Genomic DNA, 18602 nt, shown 5'->3' on the forward strand with positions numbered 1-18602 from the left:
GATCAACTAAGTTCAGCCATGGCTACTACAGGTTCAAATGTTTGGAATGCAATTTTTCCCCCATTAACTTTCAATAGCAATGAAGAATACCACGGTCAGGGGTTGAATCTGCACAATAAACAAACACTAACACTTAAAAAGAGAATGAAGCTTTAAACAAAACCCCAAACAAACCCCATCTCCAAACTAGTTAATAGGGTAAAAAAAGGATTATAGAAAGACTTACCTCAATATTTAATGTTTGTGGAGTTGTAAAACCTAAACAGACCAGTATAAACAAAAAAACCCAAATTGTTTAAAACTGAACCTGTATTTTGCAGTGTTAGTCTGCAACAGAACACACCGCTACGTCCTATTTATCCCTTATCTTTGCCTCTCTCAAGAGCTCCTATAATTCTCACAAAAGCCCCAGTTCCAGTTATGCTCCCTGTCAGCTGTTTCTGCTCCATTTATGGTCCCTGCATTTGTTCAAAACACTTTGGAATTTCTGATTTCCATAGCATTGACCTCCAGAATTTATTGCACTGTGTGAGAAAAAGAACTCCCTTTTGTTTCAAAAAGCCTTTGCTGCCACCGCTTTTGGGGCAGACAGTTCCTGTCTTATGAACAACTGCGATAAACCCCTCCCCATCGACCGTCTCCCCCCCACGCACCTCACAGACTTCTGTGCCCAGTCCTGTCTTTGCCACACCAGGGAAGACCTCCCCTCCTGAGCATCTACTCCTCGTTTCACACGCCTGATCCATTTTTGCGCTCATCCATTCCTGTAACTTTTCACTTCTGTATTATTCTTTTTGAGATGAAATACAAACAATTAAGATGTGGGCACAGGGTGATTTATGGAGGTGCACGGCAATGCCCTCTGGTCTGTTCCCTTCTCCCTTCCCAATTCCTGATGTTCAATTGGTCCTTCTGACTGCTCCCAAGCACCGAGCCCAACCGTTCAGAGAACTCCCCACCACGACTCCAGGATACTTTTCTTGACTGATGGAAGGTAATTAGAGCCCATCATTGTATACATATAGTTAGGGCTGCTTTTCACCATGTATATTATTTTGCACTCATTGACACTGAATTCCCGCTCTGGTTTTATTGTCCTGTCACTCAGCATTGTGCGATACCTCTGCAGTGCTTCACAGACAGCTTTTATTTGCACTATTCTTACCTCTTTTGTATCAACAGCACATTTTGTCACATCAGCATTCACATCCTTTTCCATGCCCCACATTACGGGAACAATGCAGGTTCCACCAGTTCCACTGGAACTCCACCAGTAACCTAGTTACTAATAACGCAGGGCCATTATTCCTATTCTTTGTTTCCTGTCTTTTAATCAATTATTAATCCATGTGAGGATCCTCCTTCTCATCCTGTGACAGCTTAATTGCTTTATGAGCCTTTGTCAAATCTTTTTTGGAAATCTAAGCATGCTCTATAAAACACACCACCCTTATTCAGATGGTCCCTGGCTTCCTCAAAGGCTGCTCCCCGCTTTCTGAGGCACAACCTGCTCTACAAAAGCTGCGCTGATTTTTTTCCCATCGCGTTTGTCCATATGTCATCTATTAATTCTGCTCTCTGCTACAATTTCATTTACAGTTTCGCGGTTTGCCTGGTTATTAAGCCAAGGGATGCTGGTTTCTCCTTGAATTCCTTCAACAAACACTTGCAGCACCCACACCGGAGAGAGCAGCAGAGACGAGCAACACACCATACATCGGATTTAAGGGCACAGCATCTTCGGATCCGACCTCTCCCAAATCTCCCAGTGACCCCCCTCTGCTCGTGGTGCTTTGTTACCGCTCCTGGGTCAGTTCTAAAACTTCCCTCTTGGCTCAGCTCCTCAGACAACCGAGGACATGTCACACCAACTCGCGCTGATGGGGAGGAAACGCGGGACCTGGAGCCGCGTGTGGCTGTGATTCCAAAATAACGCACGAGAAATCAGAAATATAAAGACAGTCGGGCAGTCACGGCCCAAGAGCCGAGGCGGCAGATGCCAGGCAGGCAGCAAATAAGCACAAGTGACCATGAGCTACGTTTCAGGCTCTCTCTATGTACAGAAGTAAGACGGGAAAGTAGTCAAAAGAAAACAGTTGATAAACATTTAATGCTGATGCCTGTGGTACTTTCCTATTTCAAGTTTCTCCTTTCACAAGGATACATGATTTATTGCTTCACTGCTCCAACCCTAGGTTTTGAAAGTGTGATTTCTTCTGAGTTTAAACTATATTTATATTTATTTTTTTGTTATCACTTTTTTATTATTGCTATAGAAAATATTTGCTGGAAATATGTTGCAGCTATTACAAGGTCATAAAAAAGAGGAGGTTTATGTATTTCTATCATTTCAAATAGTCTGTCAGAAAGTATCAGTCGCGCTAAGTGTAAGACTACTGGATTCCAGCTTTCCCTCTGCCAGCACATGGGCAGCATATGGAGGAATTAAAATAGCGCAGTGTGGGTGCTCCTTGGGTGCTGGCTGGGAGCAGGGGAACCGCGGCACGGCATCATCCTCGGCAGGGGATGGGAGGAGAGCAGTGTCCCCCAGTCCCAGCCCGGCCCAGGGTGGGAGATGGCACTGGGCAAGGAGAGGACACGGGGTGAGGAGGTGGTCCGGGGTGAGGAGATGGTCCTGGGCGAGGAGAGGACGTGCGGTGAGGAGATGGTCCTGGGTGAGGAGATGGCACTGGGAGAGGATGATGACACTGGGAGAGGAGATGGCACTGGGTGAGAAGATGGCCCTGGGTGAGGATGATGAACAGGAGAGGACAGGAGGAGGAGAGGGATCGATACACTGTGGAGAGCACAGAAACTGGGAACAGAGAGAGGTCTCAGGCCTCCTTCTGTAGATTTTTTCTGAGAAGATGACAGAAGGGGCAAGGATTCCATTGTGTGCTTGGCAATGACAATAAAACAACAGAAAATATGTAAACAGTTTGAGAGGAAATAGCTGTAAAGCCAGAATGTTTACATCTCAAATCCTACTGCTAGGAGGACGTCTTAAATCTGTTTATCTGTTAAAAATCCCCAAAGCCCCTCAACACCTCTGAAGTGGAATAAAGATTTTATCATTACAAATGCAAATACTGGTTAATAAATAAAGATATTTAAATAGTGAAAACAAACTTTTAACATTATGCACAAGCACGAGACTTTTTTTTTTAGTCCAATCTGTTTTTTCTTAACTTACACTGTTGTGACATTACTGAATTTTACATACAGTTATCTGCTGCTCTCCGCAGAAATACAGATGGTTTTTGTAGAAATAAACAGTCATTTATATGAAACAATTGTAAAATAGTTTATGGAAACCAGTGGTGTAATGCATTCAAATAAATGCCAGGACCGGCTGATGGAGAGCCAAGGTGTTAAATCACACTGCTTAAGAATTCAGCTGTGGGAAACAGATAGTAAATCCAGAGTGACAGAATTTCCAGTGATGGCAAAGGTTTCTGACATCTAGTCCAGTACACAAAAACTACAGCAGTTCAAACCCATTTTACTTAACACTACCTTGACAGCCAGTGAAATTAAAGAATTTAGTCAAAAGCCCCCTAAAAACAAACACTTCATTTATGTATTGCTTTTTTGTACAAAAATAGAAAACAGAAATGCAGCACAACCAGCATCAAACCAGGCTTTGCAGAATATTAACCCAAGTGCTTTACTTAATTGCTACTATAGACTTTTATTCTTTTTGCATTAGCAATATATAGCTCTAAATAAAGCTGAAAGGAGAAAGAAATCATCGTGTTTGATCTATAACGTACCTATGGCAGAAATACAATACACAGATTTATTTTTTTTAAATCACAAATTTAAGAGACGGCGTCGGGGCCAGCAGCGATGGGCTCTGGCAGGAACACCCTGCCCCGGTGTGAGCGCCCTGCGGCCCCCGCTCGGGTGGTCACGGGGGACGCGGATCAACGCGAGGTTCTACGTAACTGGTTTATGGAGAAAGAACGGTGCTTTCCCCCGTTATGGGGGTGAGCAATGGCACTGCAGAAGGGGGCAATACAGCCCCCCGGACGGGGGATCTCGGGCATCACACAATGCTGGCCGGAGGGAGAGAGCCCTGGGAAGGCACCCGGAGCACAGCAGTGCCTTCTTCCTTCACAGCGGGTAAAATAAACAAAAAAGTCTCCGTCATCCAAACACTGAACTGTAGAATTTAAAATGTCACATAAATTACAGCTTTATTACCAATCCAGAAAAACCAATAAATGTATGATTTCAATACCAACGGCTCTAAAATAGACTCAGTTCAATATTTCACTTTCATTTCAGAGGCCAGGCATGAAGAATTCTCCTCAGCCGTTCCGGCTGATGTCCAGAACCCCATCAGCCCAAACGCACCGCACTAACAAGCTATTTCCATTCTGACAAACTATTCGCAAACTTTATTTGGGGTGAGCTGTTCCTCGCTCGCCAGCATCCCCGTGCCCCCGCCACGTCGGTGCCTGCTCAGCATCAGCAGGCTGGCGAGAGAGGGCTGGCTGGAATAAATCACTGCCGCTGCAAAGCGGAGACGGCGTTTGGAGGCAGAAGGAAATCACTTCAAGCAGCCTCTGTCACCCCTCCCCGGCACAGAGGGGATCACGCTGCACCTACCCCAGCCCTGCTGAGGAAAATGCCACAGGAATAAGAAGGGAGCAATCCTTCCCTTCCCCTCGCAGCGCAGCAGAGCCCAGCACAGGGAACGTGGGGCAGAGGGTGCCGAGAGGGGGGTTCGGGAAGCCCCTCGAGGAGTGACCATGGGACAGGACAGTGGCTCCGGCACCGCAGGGACAACGGGGGCTACACGTCTCACTTACCCCTTTTCTACTACTCTTTGGTGAGAGGGGGGCAGCAAGCAGGAGAGTCTTGACCAAGGATCTACAAATATTGACGTTAAGTTAAATCCTGGTAATATAAACAGCTTAATGCAAGGAAAACCAGGATTTCTGAAGTATTTCCAGGTAAAGCCATTCGTAACCGCAGGCAGAAGACTCTGCAGGGATGCTATAATTATCCAAAACAAAACACTGAAAGCCAAAGAAACTCAAAACTACCATTAAGCAGAAAACCCTGCTTGTAAACACACGGAAATACAAATTAATTGGCTTTTCACTGTCACAGATGCTGGGGCTTCCATCTCCTTAAGAGTCAGAGCAAACATATGCATCGCCCACTCTAACATATTTACTTTTAAATTTAAACTCCTCAGTTTCCATCATTCAATGACAGTATCATACTTTAATGGCAGTTTATTCTAATTGTGGGTCACCTCTTAAAAATGCCACAATCACAGGGCTGTGGTTTTACATAGTTTCCTTTATCTTCCTAATTCTCCTTTTTATGTATATATAAATAAATATATATATATGCAATAAAAATACACACACACACACACAGTTCCAGCCATTTCTTTGTCCCATTCTGCCACTTACAAGGTGGGGAGGAGAAGTCGAGCCCAGCCGGGACCTGCAGCTCCTCCAGTAGCACGACTGGGATTCTCCGTCCCCGGTGCCAGCGCGGTGCCCAGGGCCGTCCCACACGCCAGCCGGCGTCGGGAGGGAGGGCAATGGTACCTTCCTGCCCTCGACACCTACAGCCCGTGAGTTCCTCCTCTCCTGCCCTTCCCAACACCCCGATAACCCCCACCATGAACGGGGAGAGCAGGCACCATCCGAAAGATGCTCAGAATTAGCACTCTTCCACATCCTTTGTCTTCTCCTGCCACACACATCCACCCCCTTGGAAAGGAGAGCCACCACCCTGCTCCAAAGGGTACCGGGGGGACAGGGACACCCTCCCTGAGCCAGGGGGGTAGGGACACCCACCCCGAGGGGCTCTGCTCCCGCCAAGAGCACGGACTCAGAGCAAGGTCCTTTTGGGACTCCCAGCACCAGGGTCTTAACCTTCTGATGAAAGGAAAACATTTATTGCTGGAGAATAACAAGAAAATTTTTCATTAACGCCAACAGTCATCTCAAGGCAACCAGCACATGAGAGTCCAGGGAGTTTAATCTGTTTAGGAACTTACAAGAGTTATGTTCTGTTCTGGATATTTTTAAAAGTCACAGCGTTACATTTCTTTAAAGACCTAATTCTCAGTAATTTAGACATTAAAACAGAGATGTGTACGGGATAGGAAGCAGATTCCGTGTTCAGAGTCTCAGATGTGGTTCCAAGGCATCCATTCTGTGTGCCAAGGAGAGCCGGCGTCCCCGAGGGGCTGGGACAGACCCCTCGCTCTGGGCACCAGATTCACCAGGGACCCACAGAAATCATTTGCCCTCACAACTGAAGACGACCCGTCCAGGAGGGAGCACATCTGTGTGTTGTAAACGGCTCCTGTCCTGCCCCCAGCTCCCTGCCTGCAGCCACCACTGCGTCCCACCCTGGCCATGGGGACTCGGGGACGCGGAGCCATCCAGCCCCTTGGGAATGCCAGCTCCTCCTCGGCTCCCCCTCAGGCAGGAACAAGACAAACCGAACATGGCACCACAGCATGGAGACCAACGTTTACCAACACAACTGCTGGGATTCTCCAGGAACAGGAAAACCTCCAGCCTTATGACATCCGCGCGATTTCCCTTGGGCTGGGGGGCTTGGCAATAAGTGTTTTTTCACACAAATACTATCTTTGTATTGTAGTTCTTGCTTATCTCCCATGTAAGTTTTGAATAAAACGTGCTTATAAACAGTTTCAGAAGCACGTTTAAGATATGGAACTTGACGTTCCAAGTGGTGCTGAGGCTGCTCTGTTAGAAAGTGGATTTTCGAACCAAACTGGATTTTCTTTGCCCTGGTTTCTGCCTGAGCAGAGATGAGCCTCATGTTTGCAGCAGCACTCTCTATTTTGAGCTTCTGTTCCCAAAATTCTGGAGGAAACTTAACAGCTCTGTGTGAGCAAATCTGAAATACAGAAATAATAAATGGCTACAAAGCACGGCTTTGTAATAGGTTGTGGTGCTTTCCACAGCTCCGAGGTACCTGGTGATGGAACGGATTATTTTAACTGGCCTTTGCAGCTCTAATTCCTTTGATTTTGCTGGAGAGAACTAAAATATGATATGGAGACTTTTATTTTTATGTCCTACCTCTGTTTCTTGAATTTTCCTCTTTCCTTATTATTCAGCTTCCTGTGGCAGTGAGATAATACACTTATCCAGACCACTAAGATTATTTTAGACTATTTTTGGTCACTTTGCACATTTTAAAGAATGCAAAAAGCACTGGTTGACAGCTGTTAGGGACTTGAATGTTATTGTAAAGCAGCTGTTTTCATTTATAGAAAAAGTATTAGTCTTTCTCCAAACTGAACAGAATACTAAGTTAATAACTCTCACTCTAACCCACGGAAAATACAGGTCATGTCTGTGAAATGTTGGCAGAAGGTATTGTTTATAACAATTAAACTTGTGTAGCAGTTTGTTCTTAAAAGGATTGAGCATTTCTGGTTCAGGGCTGTTTGCAGTTTGAAGCAGCTATTAAATAATAATCAGTAGCATGTTCACCCTGCAAAGAATTTCTACTTGAAATCAGACAAGATTAATCAGACAAGGCTTCTCTGTTCACAAGAAATTTCAAATGAAGAGGGGCCGACACGGAGCAGAGACAGGCAGCACGATTCGAACATTTCAGCATTTTACATTGTTTAGTTTTGTCTCTCATTTCCTTCCAAGAACATTCAGTTTTTATAAACTGACATCAATGCTTAATTTGTTTGAAAACAAAGCCTCTGTACATGTTCCCTCCGCATTCTTATTTACTTTGCATTAGTATTTATAGTCCATCCAGTCGAGCTCTGGAGGAAAAGGCAACCGGCATCCCAGAGAATATATTTATTGAAGAGCAAAAGGGATGAGGCAGCTCAAAGGCGAGGAAGATAACTTTCAAGTGTACATATAGTTCCTGCACATATTTAATTTGAGAATCACCATGGCATCAAGATACACAAAGTATCAGGAATGAAGTCATCATCTTTCTTATGTTCTTGAAACTGTAAGCCATGCAAATGTATTTTATAGAAAATACTGGGTGCAGGCTTTGGTGCAGATATAAAAAGGCTGATAAGATCTCCGTGCCTCCTGCACTGTGGGCTGCTGTCAGACCCGTCTCAGCCGCGCTGCGGTGTCTGAGCATAAGGGGCTCTGGATTTCGTCTTGGAAAAACTGCGCTTTCCTTAGTCCAACCAAACGCCTCCCTAAAAAGTAGGATTTAAAATGTGCATCTGCCATAACCTAAATTTCTAGGCTAACCCGGTAACACCTAGGTATTGGTAAAAGTAAGATCAGCAGAGATACACACCGGATTGATTGTGGAGGAAAACCATTTAGCAGTAAAGGAAACCACAAAATGTTATTTTACAGTTATGCAACATGTTCCGCACGACCTACAAAACTTTCTTTGCAAAGCATGAGGGTGGGATTTGAAAAGCATGCCCAGTATCTACCTTTTTTAGAAGTTAAGATTCTTACTGATTTCTAGAGAACAGAATTGTACCAAGTACTAAAACACCCAAATCTCACCTTCTAAAAAGGCTTTTCAAGAGTCCATTATTGTATTGGTCCAAAATCCGGACAGCACCATACCTGACATTTTCACTGATAAATTCAGGGAGAAGGAGAAGTTCTCACACTCATGATTTCAAGACTGTGACTCCCTTTCTGCAGACTGCCACACTGCAGACCAACTGTATATTTAAACCTCAGCTGCTGAGCGCTCACAATGTGCCAAACCCTTCCCAGAGAGATCTAGACACACAAGTTTATACAAGCAAATCCTTACGCTGCCCATGGACAAGGGGGTCTCTGCAAGGGGGTCTCTGCAGTACTGCCCGGGCCAGCAGGGTGTGCACAGAAGGTCCCCACGACACTGAAGGGAGCTTCCAGCTTTCTTCTCCCCAACTGCGGCCGTGGGCAGGGATCACCCCGGCCTCAGTCCCCTTCTCCCCCATTCTGGCTACTTTGAGAGAAAATTCTCTCTCGCACGAGAGATGCCACCGAGCCTCCCTCGAGGTGGCCGTTGCTGGGTGAGACCAGGCTCCTCCGGGAGCTCATTCCGCAACCAAGAGTGTTTTATTTCCAGCTCCCACGTAAAATATGCATGTGCAATACATGCTGCTGAGCACGCAATAGGTTAAACAAATTGATGATAAAGTATTCTACTTAGTTATTTTTCATTACCATAGGAAAACATCAATTACATTTTCTATTTTATGAGTGCACACAAGGGAATCCATTACAATAACAGAGAGGTGATGTGACTGGTTTTGCTGCTTCTTTCCTAAGCAAAAAGAACAGTTAGTTGCTGAAGACAATGAAACCAGCCCAGAGAAAGGAAGGCTCACCAGCAGATCTGCACAGACAGCTCCCATCCTGATTTATCCAGCCTGACTCCAACTAATTAAACATCTGCCTCAACAATTTCCTCTGCAGATTTATCTTCTCCAGTATGCAGCACCGACTGGTTGCTACAGGCTTCTCCCTAACTCGCAGCCACCCCCGTCTCCTTCTTCCAGTTGGTTATTTGGGGCTGTGGCAGGAGATGATACAGAATTCCCATTAATCCCCTGCGGTGGGACGGGTCACGGGGCTCCCAAAGCACCGCTCCGGACAAACGTGTCCTCCATGAACACTTTCGGGGCCGCGACTCTCCCCGCTCCCACACACACAGGTTATTTCACCACCTGCATTTCCCGTTGATTGACTCAAAAATGATTATTTAAAAATGGTCAGAGTTCATGGGAGGCAAAAGCCTTGTGACACTAAGAAAGGAAAACCGCAAGGAATGTGAAATAGCTTGAATAGTTTGCAATAATTTTATCTGACATAGGATCTAAATAGAGCCAGGCACAATCCGAATATTGCTTCCATTTTTTCCATGCCGCTTCCTGTGAAACAGAGGTCGTAGCCCACTTCTATCTCCTCCTACTGACCTGTATCTTCCTGCAACAAATAATCCTTGGCTTGCAGTTAAACTGCAGTCACAAGTCTTTACTCAGCTTTAGTCTCTTCAACAAAAGGGATTTTGAAATAAGCACACTGATATTTTTTACAGGCGTAGCTCACGCTACAGCTGCACCAACGTGGGTGCACGTGCTGACCCAGAACGTGGGGAAACCTGGGCTCCCTGTGACCGTTCGTCAGGAGGAGCTTTGGGTGTCAGCAGGAGGGAGGCAGGGGCTGGCGCCTGCACGGGTGGGAACGGCGCTTTTCAACAAAAGTCGAAAACAGAGAAGCTCCGAAGGTCATCGACTCACGGAGGTGACCGCAACGAGGGGATTTTCAGGAACTTGCCACCCAACTGCTTCTTGAAAAACCTATTTGTACACTGCAGACTACGGGCTGAATAAAATAATTAGAGAAAACGAGTCTGGTGCCTGAGCCCTGGTCGTGCTGGAACACACCCTTCCTGACCACACACAAATGCTTCCATTTCTTCCTCACCCAAAACAGCCAACAAAGGTTTGCATTTTCCTACAAACATAGGAGCAATTTGGAAAATGTCGTGTAAGTCACTGGTGAAAATAGGTCAGAAAGCAATTTCTTATACAAGCACCTGAAAACAGCATAAGCTGTAAATGTAATAAATCCGTTTGTCCTGTGAAGACCGGTCTGGAGACACACTGAAAATGCACAGAAAAGTTCACAGGCATTTCAGTTCTATTAAACTATTACAAAAGCTTTAAATAAACACGTTAAGCCTATTTTTGGTAAGTACTTTTTAAAAATCAGAACAATCAACTTAAAAGGAAGCGTTGCTGAATGAGAAGAAATGCTTTTCCTAAATTACACCTTATCTTTTATTCAGAACTTTGACACCCAAATCCACTCCTCAATAACGCCCTGAGCCGCAGCGGCCGGACGGTGCCGCGCTGACAGTCTGATCTCAAATTCCATGTCTCCGTGCATCTCCCGGTGACAGCACGGGGCACATCCACTCCAGAGAGGAAGAACCTGGTGGTGGATGAAGAATGATGACAAAGCCTTCCCCCACTCCCCTCCCCAGCCCCCCTGTGCCCACCATCGGGCAGCGAGCAGGGGGCTCCCTCCGCCCCAACGCCTCCAATCTCTGCCGGTTTAGAGATGACAGGTAAGACCCCCCAGAGTCTGCTGACTGATGAATCACAGTTTTGGGTAAGGGAAGGAACTGGGAATAAGGGCAGCTTTTGGAGAAGGGAAGATAATTTTAATAAAAAAGTTTAATTTGTGATTTACCAATTTAATACAGAAATGCCTAATCTGCAAAGTCCCTTCACCATGTGATGGTATTACATGGCAATTTCAATAATGCATTGAGTGCTAACTAACATTTAAAAAATAAAACAAAAATTAAATATTTCATTTATGAAATTCAGTAATTTGGGATTTCAAGCAGAAACCTTTCCCTAAAGTGATCATTCCTCTCACAGTGGCTCCAATTCATGAAGTTTACAACTGCAGGGCCTAATTCTGGACGTATCTAAACACAAGCTTTAACTGAAATCTGCAACAAACACCGGCTATTTCAAGAAATCCAATTACGTGCTCAAAAGTAAATATAAGTTACCAAAAGGTTTTCAGTCATGACTTCTACTGTGGTTACATCCACCGCAGGGATGATGGTCATATCTCAAATAGGTGATGTCACATGGATGATTTATAAAAAGTAAATTTAAATGATTTCTTATATAATTAAAAAACCCAAAATGACATATACACGCTTATATACCCTGTTACTACCAAGGTTTCTGAGCAGCAGTGCCAAGACAGTAGAAATGAATGTATCAGCTGAAGGAACAAATGACAGGTCCGTTCCATTTCTAAACTACTGAGCAAAAGTAACAAAATAAAAGCAAAACCAAATTGCAAATGGGCAAAGAGCAAAACATCTGTTACAGGAAGGAGGAAAGCAGTTTAAAGACTGAGCTAAGTGAATCCTTTAGCCACCTCCCTTCAGGGAAGAGAAATCTGACCCCAGGAAATAAATAAAAGTCACCCAAAAAGTGAACAAAAGAGGTGTTTGAAAAAACAGAACACCATTCATCGCAGCTAACGACTTGTTCATTATGAGTGATGATGGATAAAGACTTCTCACGCTGAGATGAAATCAAGATTTATATGCATTGTTTCCTCTCCCAACTTGTGGGAAGATCATCATCATTTAATTCTATCTCTGCGGCCAGTGATGGGCATCCAGAGAGCTGGTTATCAAACGGCGCAGTCAGCTGGCAAAAGCCGGAGCGTGCAGTTGGCACATCTGGACGGAGCCGCCACCGCCGAGGGTGAACAATGACTCCTGGCCAGCGGCCAAATTGCTGCAGACGCTGGCGGGTCTCATCTACAACCACCCCTACCAGCATCTCTCTCCCCCCCGCCCCCGGCCTTTTTTTTTTTTTTTTTTTTTTTTTTTTTTACGAGAATCAGATTTTCATTGCTTCATTCAATTGCTCTCCTCTGCCATTTTTTACAGCTCTTATCGTTCCCTTGGAATATGGCCTTGAGACAGCTCATCCGTGTCCTTCACTGTGTTATCTCTTCTAACTTTTATTAAAACTTCAGCTCTCATCTGAAGATAGCTAATTAAATCCATGACAGATTATACACTCGTTTAAAAACTGCACTGAACTACTTTTTCTAAAGAGAACAGGGTTTATTTTCTTTTCCCATAGTTAAAACTAAGGGTATATAAGGAGGTTTCATTCATTTACAAAGACAAGATCCTTATCTTTGCCTAGTATATAGATAGGTTTATATTAAAGTTCCTTTGTTGCGTGACAAGACTCGGTGCAATTTCTCACAGTAATTATTTCTTGTTGCTGGAAAGATCTCTCAGCCTTATACTTTTGAAATATATATACTAACATATATGTGAACGCATATTTACACTCTGGAAAAGCATTGCTTTAAAATATAAATGCAAGTATTGTAAATTTTCTCCTTTTAAACGTTGGTATGTCTTAACTATAAAAGTACTATTTTGACAACACTGCAGAAAGCAAATTTTTCTTTTTCTGTACAACTAACAACGAATCCTTTAAATTATTTAAAACCATACTAAGCGTAATTTTCTTACATAAATTAAGAGTATACAAATTCCATCAAGGACTGGTCTTACTGTACTTCCACCCATCATCTCACGTTCCCGCTAGCGGGACTGGAATGCAAATGGCTTTGTTATCATAAATATTTGCAGCGACGGCTGCACGGCTCTGCAGCAAACCCCACGCAGCTCCTCCACTCTCCGCTTTCTGCCAGCATCTAGAACACAAACCTGGGCACAGAACCGCAGCCGAGCCGTGCTGGAAATCACAATCCCCACTGGAAAAAATTGAGCTTCTTTCACAACAGTTACAAAGCGATACAAAATATGCTCATGGAAAAACACCCTACCCTCTAGAAAATACGATAAATAACCCACCTGAGCCTCTCTGTGATCCCTTCCTTCTCTTTAAGGCCTTTTGTAAGATATCCTTCATGGTGACCTTCATACTGTCCACCTGAATAAGTGAGAATCCATGAGCAGCATTTCTGCAAGACAGATGCACATGCATTTTTACAAAATAATCATCACCAGGCAGCTCACTGCAATTAGCGTTAGTTTCAAGCAAAGGGTTGTTAGCACAACAGGGACAAAGTTGTGCTACAAAAGTAAGTTAAAAGGAGAAACTGAGCAAACTCCCTTAGAAAGGCAGGGACAAGAACGGAGAGAATGGATTGGGATTCAGGGTAAGGATTTTCCTAATTTATCTTTATTTTTGATGAATTTGTGTTCATCATTAAAAAAGAAAAATGAGCAAATGTACCCGTGGAGCTCCTCAGCTACTCATTATTAACTATCTGCTCGGCGTTTCCCAGCGCACACCAGAGAAACCGTTTGCAGTGCCATTTTCACGCCTGTCCCGATGGGCAGACGTACGAAATCACTGAGGAGAAGGGGAAGAACGACCCTCGGAGCAGTGACAGCAGCTTTTCAGCGCTACTGACCTACAGCGTGATTTCAAATGTAAGGAAGGTGCTTTCTTTGGACACACTTTTGTGAGCACCGTGGCACAAAATCCCCCGGGGAGGTTTAGGACAGCGGGGCAGAGCCCCCCCCCTGCACGGGGACGGTTACGGACGATACCCCCAGCCAAACACTGGAAGTGGCACCGCGGGGGGAGCAGAGAAGATGACAATATGATAGGAGAGATACTGGATTAATCCATCGGTGAATTTTGCCCCTTAGCCCTGGCAGTCGATCTCTGCTGGTGTCAGTAGATGTCACTGCAGACAGCCAGCGCGGGAGCGTGCGAGCTGCCGGGCACCCACCGGGACGGGAAACCGCTCTGCAAAGCTCTCCAGGCAGGAGGAGGAGCTCTGGATCTGGCAACCAGGAATTTTAATCAGGGAGTAGAGCTCTCTACGAACATCACAGCTGGAATATTTTTAAAAGCAACTGGCAGTCAAAAGCAATCCAAGCAGCACAATTACATCATTAAAAACAAGACAATATCACATGTCATTTTAAGACACAAGCGCTGGGAATAGCAGTTGGAGTTCAGACCACGTCAGAAGTGGCATCCCTCGTCCCCGCTGTGACACAGCCCCGATGAGTAAACGCCATCTCCAGCCCTCTCCATACACCAACACCCACTCCCGGCCACTGGCTGCGGTGGCCAGAGAACTCCCTGCCTGGGCACACGCTGGCCACCGGCTGGCTGTCCCGCAGCCACCAGACAGCCAGGACACCCCCTCCCCTCCCGCCCCCTCCCAGCTTTTCAACTCAGCACCGTCTGCCCGGAGTGGCAGGAACAGTTTGAAGAGACGGTCAAGAAACCCACAACCGGGTGTCATTTGTGCATTACAAAAGTGCAGACCCCCGTGGGGCTGTCAGCCAGGGCGGATGGCTCTGGCCAGAGCACCCCCGGCCCCTCGGGCTCCTCGCCCCACAAGCCACTGGTCCAACCCGGCATTTCCTCCCCAGCAGCGGTGGGTCAGTCTCATCTGAATTTCATTCTCTCTTCCCTTTGTTCCTGGCAAAATGAAACTGCCTAAAAGCCCCAAATTTATGTTCTCTAGACCATTTATTATTTATAACTCTATCTTACTCGTCTTCAACCAAATATTCCCAACCTTTTCATGCATCTACTTTCTCCCTCTCGATTTCTGCCATGTGTTTAACACAGAAGGAGCAGAACTGAGCCCACTGCTCCACATGAGGGAGTGCCATCCCCTGCTGCAGCGGTGAGGATGCCACCTCGGCACAGCCCGAGGGCTCCGGGGTGTTGAGTACCATCCTACGGCGACCAGAGCCCTTCCCGATTCCGTACCTCGAGCTGAGCCCTTCCCAAACTCCTCCCTGAGGAGCAAATTGTCCCTTGAGCTCCTACGGAGCCCTCCAACGTGCACGGGCACCGCACATCTCTCTGCCCGCTCTTGCTCGCCCACCTCGCTTCCCACACGGACCTGCTGAGCCGAATTCGGGGGATTTTTTGAAGTGAAAAACCTCTAATACAATTATACTGTAATTACAAAGAGGAAACCACCTTTGCCCTTTTAGTGAAATGACACGACTTGTCAGTGAAGTGCTACGAGAAAAGCCCTGCACACTGGACCCTACCCTCAGAACACCGGTTCAAACACCGCCTGGTGCCCGCAGGCAATTCACATAAAGCCCAGCAACACAGAAAGGGGGTTTCCAGAGAACTGCAACCAAACTGCAGGAAAAGCAATTAAAATACTGCAGAAAAAAACAACCAGCAAAGGTGAAGAAAGTCTTCCAAAACCTCCTGTGGCCAAAATGACTGGAGTCACAATTTTGGTTTTTTCCCCCTTAGTACGGAATGTTTTTCCAGCGTGTTTCCCCACAAAGGGAGCGGGACCTGCAGCACGGACCAGCCGCCGGCGGCCGCCGAGCCCCGGTGACCCCGCGCGGGGTGGCACCAACGCCTCCCCGGAACCTCCCGAAAACGGGAGATTGTCTCTCGATTCCCGACACTTCAGCTGCGAAAGAGCGGGGGCTGCTGCTGATCCCGCTCGGTGGATTCTCTCTGCCGGGCCGCTGGCCTGAGAACTGTCAGGCTGATGTTCCTGACACTCTATTACTAACTCATGCCTGAGCCACAGCCATTCTTTGCCTCAGAAGCTGGATCTCATCCCAGAACAATCTTTAAAAGTTTATTTTACTGATCAAAGCAAAATAAGAAAAACCTCTGTGTTTTACTATATTTAGTGTGCTCTCCAGTAAGTGAGGCTTTGGCAAGAGCAGTGAAACGTAAAGCGCACCCCGCATTGTAAACTTTGGGATGTTTGCTCTGGAGCGGAGCCAGCGGGGCTGAATGGCCCGTCCCAGTCCGGACGCGGGACCCTGCCTTCCCCGAGCCCACAGCGATGCTCTTCTCCAACCATACCCCGCAGAACCTCAGTGATGACATTTTAGCACTTGGTAAAGCCACAAATCTGAGCCAAGGGTGGATTTAAGCCCAGACCAAAGAGCCTCTGCGTCTCCCCAGGGTGATCCCAGCGTGGCACCGGAGCGCAGAGGAGAAGCCCGCGCCGTCCCCGGAGCTGAAGCCACCCCCTGCTCTGCATCCCCCAGCCACCATCCATCCATCTACCGCCACCGCCTCCACAGGAACCGGCACGGCCAGGCTCTTCTGGAGGAGACTCACGCCCCGGCTCGCCGTGCCAGCTCCCGGCTGTGCTCCGCATCGATAATGTGCATGAACTGCCCTCACTCAACCTAATTCCAGCATATCCTTAATTACGATTATAAATTACACGTTTTAACCTCCTCTGCTAACGTGTGATACCTTTATTTTAAGTCAACACACTAGAAAACAGGACAGACAAGCAGATGCTCTTCAATCAATTAAAACTGCTGCTTACAAATTGGAAGCCAAAGAAATTCCTTAGTTTGTATTTTCTGTCATTTTGCAAAAACATACCTGGGTGACAAGGTTAAATCAAGCAAAGGAAATCCCTGGCACTTATCATCCACAGGCATTACTGATAAATTGTGCAGTGGAGGAATAAAGGATTACCTTCTGTATTTTTTCATTACACTTTTCTTTTGTTACAGAATACATAAATCCATTGTGGCACAATGTAATATGTATCATCGTGCTACACCTGTGGACGTTTCATAACGGCTGCCATGTCTGTGCAGTCAGGAATGATAAGTGAACCACCCGTGAATGTTAATGATAGTGATCATTCTGCGGTAACTTGGCTTTCCATCTTCTTTTACAGCCTCGGCGCTGGAGCCAGGGTGGCAAGGTTCAGGAGAGGAAAAAGAAAACAAGAGAAGAGGCGAGAGCTCGTGGGGCTGACGCCGGGGCGATGCCTGGGGGGAAGCCACGGAAACAGGCAGTGTCCTCCTCTCCACGGGCTCCGTTTCCGTGACAGAATAAAAACCCAACACTCGAAGGACAAAAGGCTTCTGTTCTGAATGAGAAACAAACTTTTCCAAAAGCTGCCTTTCTGATCTGGACCAATTTTTTTTTTTTTTGAGTTTTAAATTTTTCTTTTTATTTTTTTTGTTTAATACTGAAGTGGAATTTCTAGCACTTAGAGCTTGATGCAAGAAATGGCTGGCACGGCTGGAAGTGTCTGTGAATGACTAATAACGATTTCCACTTGATCAGCACAGAGTCAAAGTTACAACTAAAAATCCCGGTTGACGCAACGTGCTGCACTTAAGCTGGGCAATTTTTAAGATAAAGTGCACGGTGATATGAACCAGAATAACTACGCCAGCCGCGGTTTTCATTCTGAGCCTAAACGATCTCGCTTTTGTGCATCTCAGCCCTGGACAGCCCCGTGCGCCCGGGAGCCACTGCCTGTGTCTGGACACTACTCCCAGCCATCGTTAGAGATCTAACGAGCCAGCTCCCTGCTCTGGCTCCTGTCGGGGGGTCCCACCCCTCCCCATTCGCTGTCCTGGGAGCCGCCGCCTTAACTTCAGCACCCACATTGACCTTTTATTAATTTGCATTTTATGAATATTCTAAAACATCCTCTGCAGATTACCGACACCCCTGCAAAAGCTGAGGGCAGGCCGTTTGGGGAGTGCTGCTGTCATCTAAGTAAAAAGCATGTTTCAAAGCTTTGAATTGAATTTGTAAACATACCATGAAAGCCTGATATTTTAAAAGTGTTTCAAACCTTAATCTATCAGGTACAGCAGAGGTGCTGCTTTGAAAAATACATATATAATAGTCAAAGCAATTTAAACATAATATCAAAACAGAAAAAAGTGCTAGAGAGCAGAGGAACTGTGCGCCAGATCTCATCTACGTGCCAACTGGCAGCCGAGCTACAACTCCTAGAAACACCATCAGATCGAGTATGTCAAGTTGTGATGATAAAATTTCCAAGGGAAAAAAACCCCTACTGATAGTGCAGGTTTACTCTAAGCTACCTTCCTTCAGAGTCTTTCAGGTATTACTTCACCATCTCGAGAAGCCTGCATTTACATGAATGCAGGGCTTTGTTTGACTCCTCCTGACAAATCGCCCTCCACATCAGAGAGGGCTGTTTGCGAAGGCCGGGTTTGACATTGGACAAAGTACTGCTTTCCACAACAGACATTTTCCAAAAACATAACTCGCTAGACTAATGGGCAGTTAGAAGCCAGAATGACTGCCC

At 46.0% G+C, this 18602-nt stretch overlaps 1 protein-coding gene across 4 annotated transcripts in view; it reads right to left on the reverse strand.

Annotated features, from left to right (window-relative positions):
• The window catches only part of MAPKAP1 (MAPK associated protein 1), an 88042-nt gene that overhangs the window by 29513 nt on the left and 39927 nt on the right, over positions 1-18602 (reverse strand). For all 4 annotated transcript variants that reach the window (XM_074161218.1, XM_074161219.1, XM_074161217.1 and 1 more), the window contains one exon: positions 13393-13502. In XM_074161218.1, the coding sequence (XP_074017319.1) occupies positions 13393-13502 (110 nt within the window). The remainder of the gene's footprint in view (positions 1-13392; positions 13503-18602) is intronic.

The sequence above is a fragment of the Numenius arquata genome, chromosome 19, assembly GCF_964106895.1.
Source record: "Numenius arquata chromosome 19, bNumArq3.hap1.1, whole genome shotgun sequence".
Classification (NCBI taxonomy): domain Eukaryota; kingdom Metazoa; phylum Chordata; class Aves; order Charadriiformes; family Scolopacidae; genus Numenius; species Numenius arquata.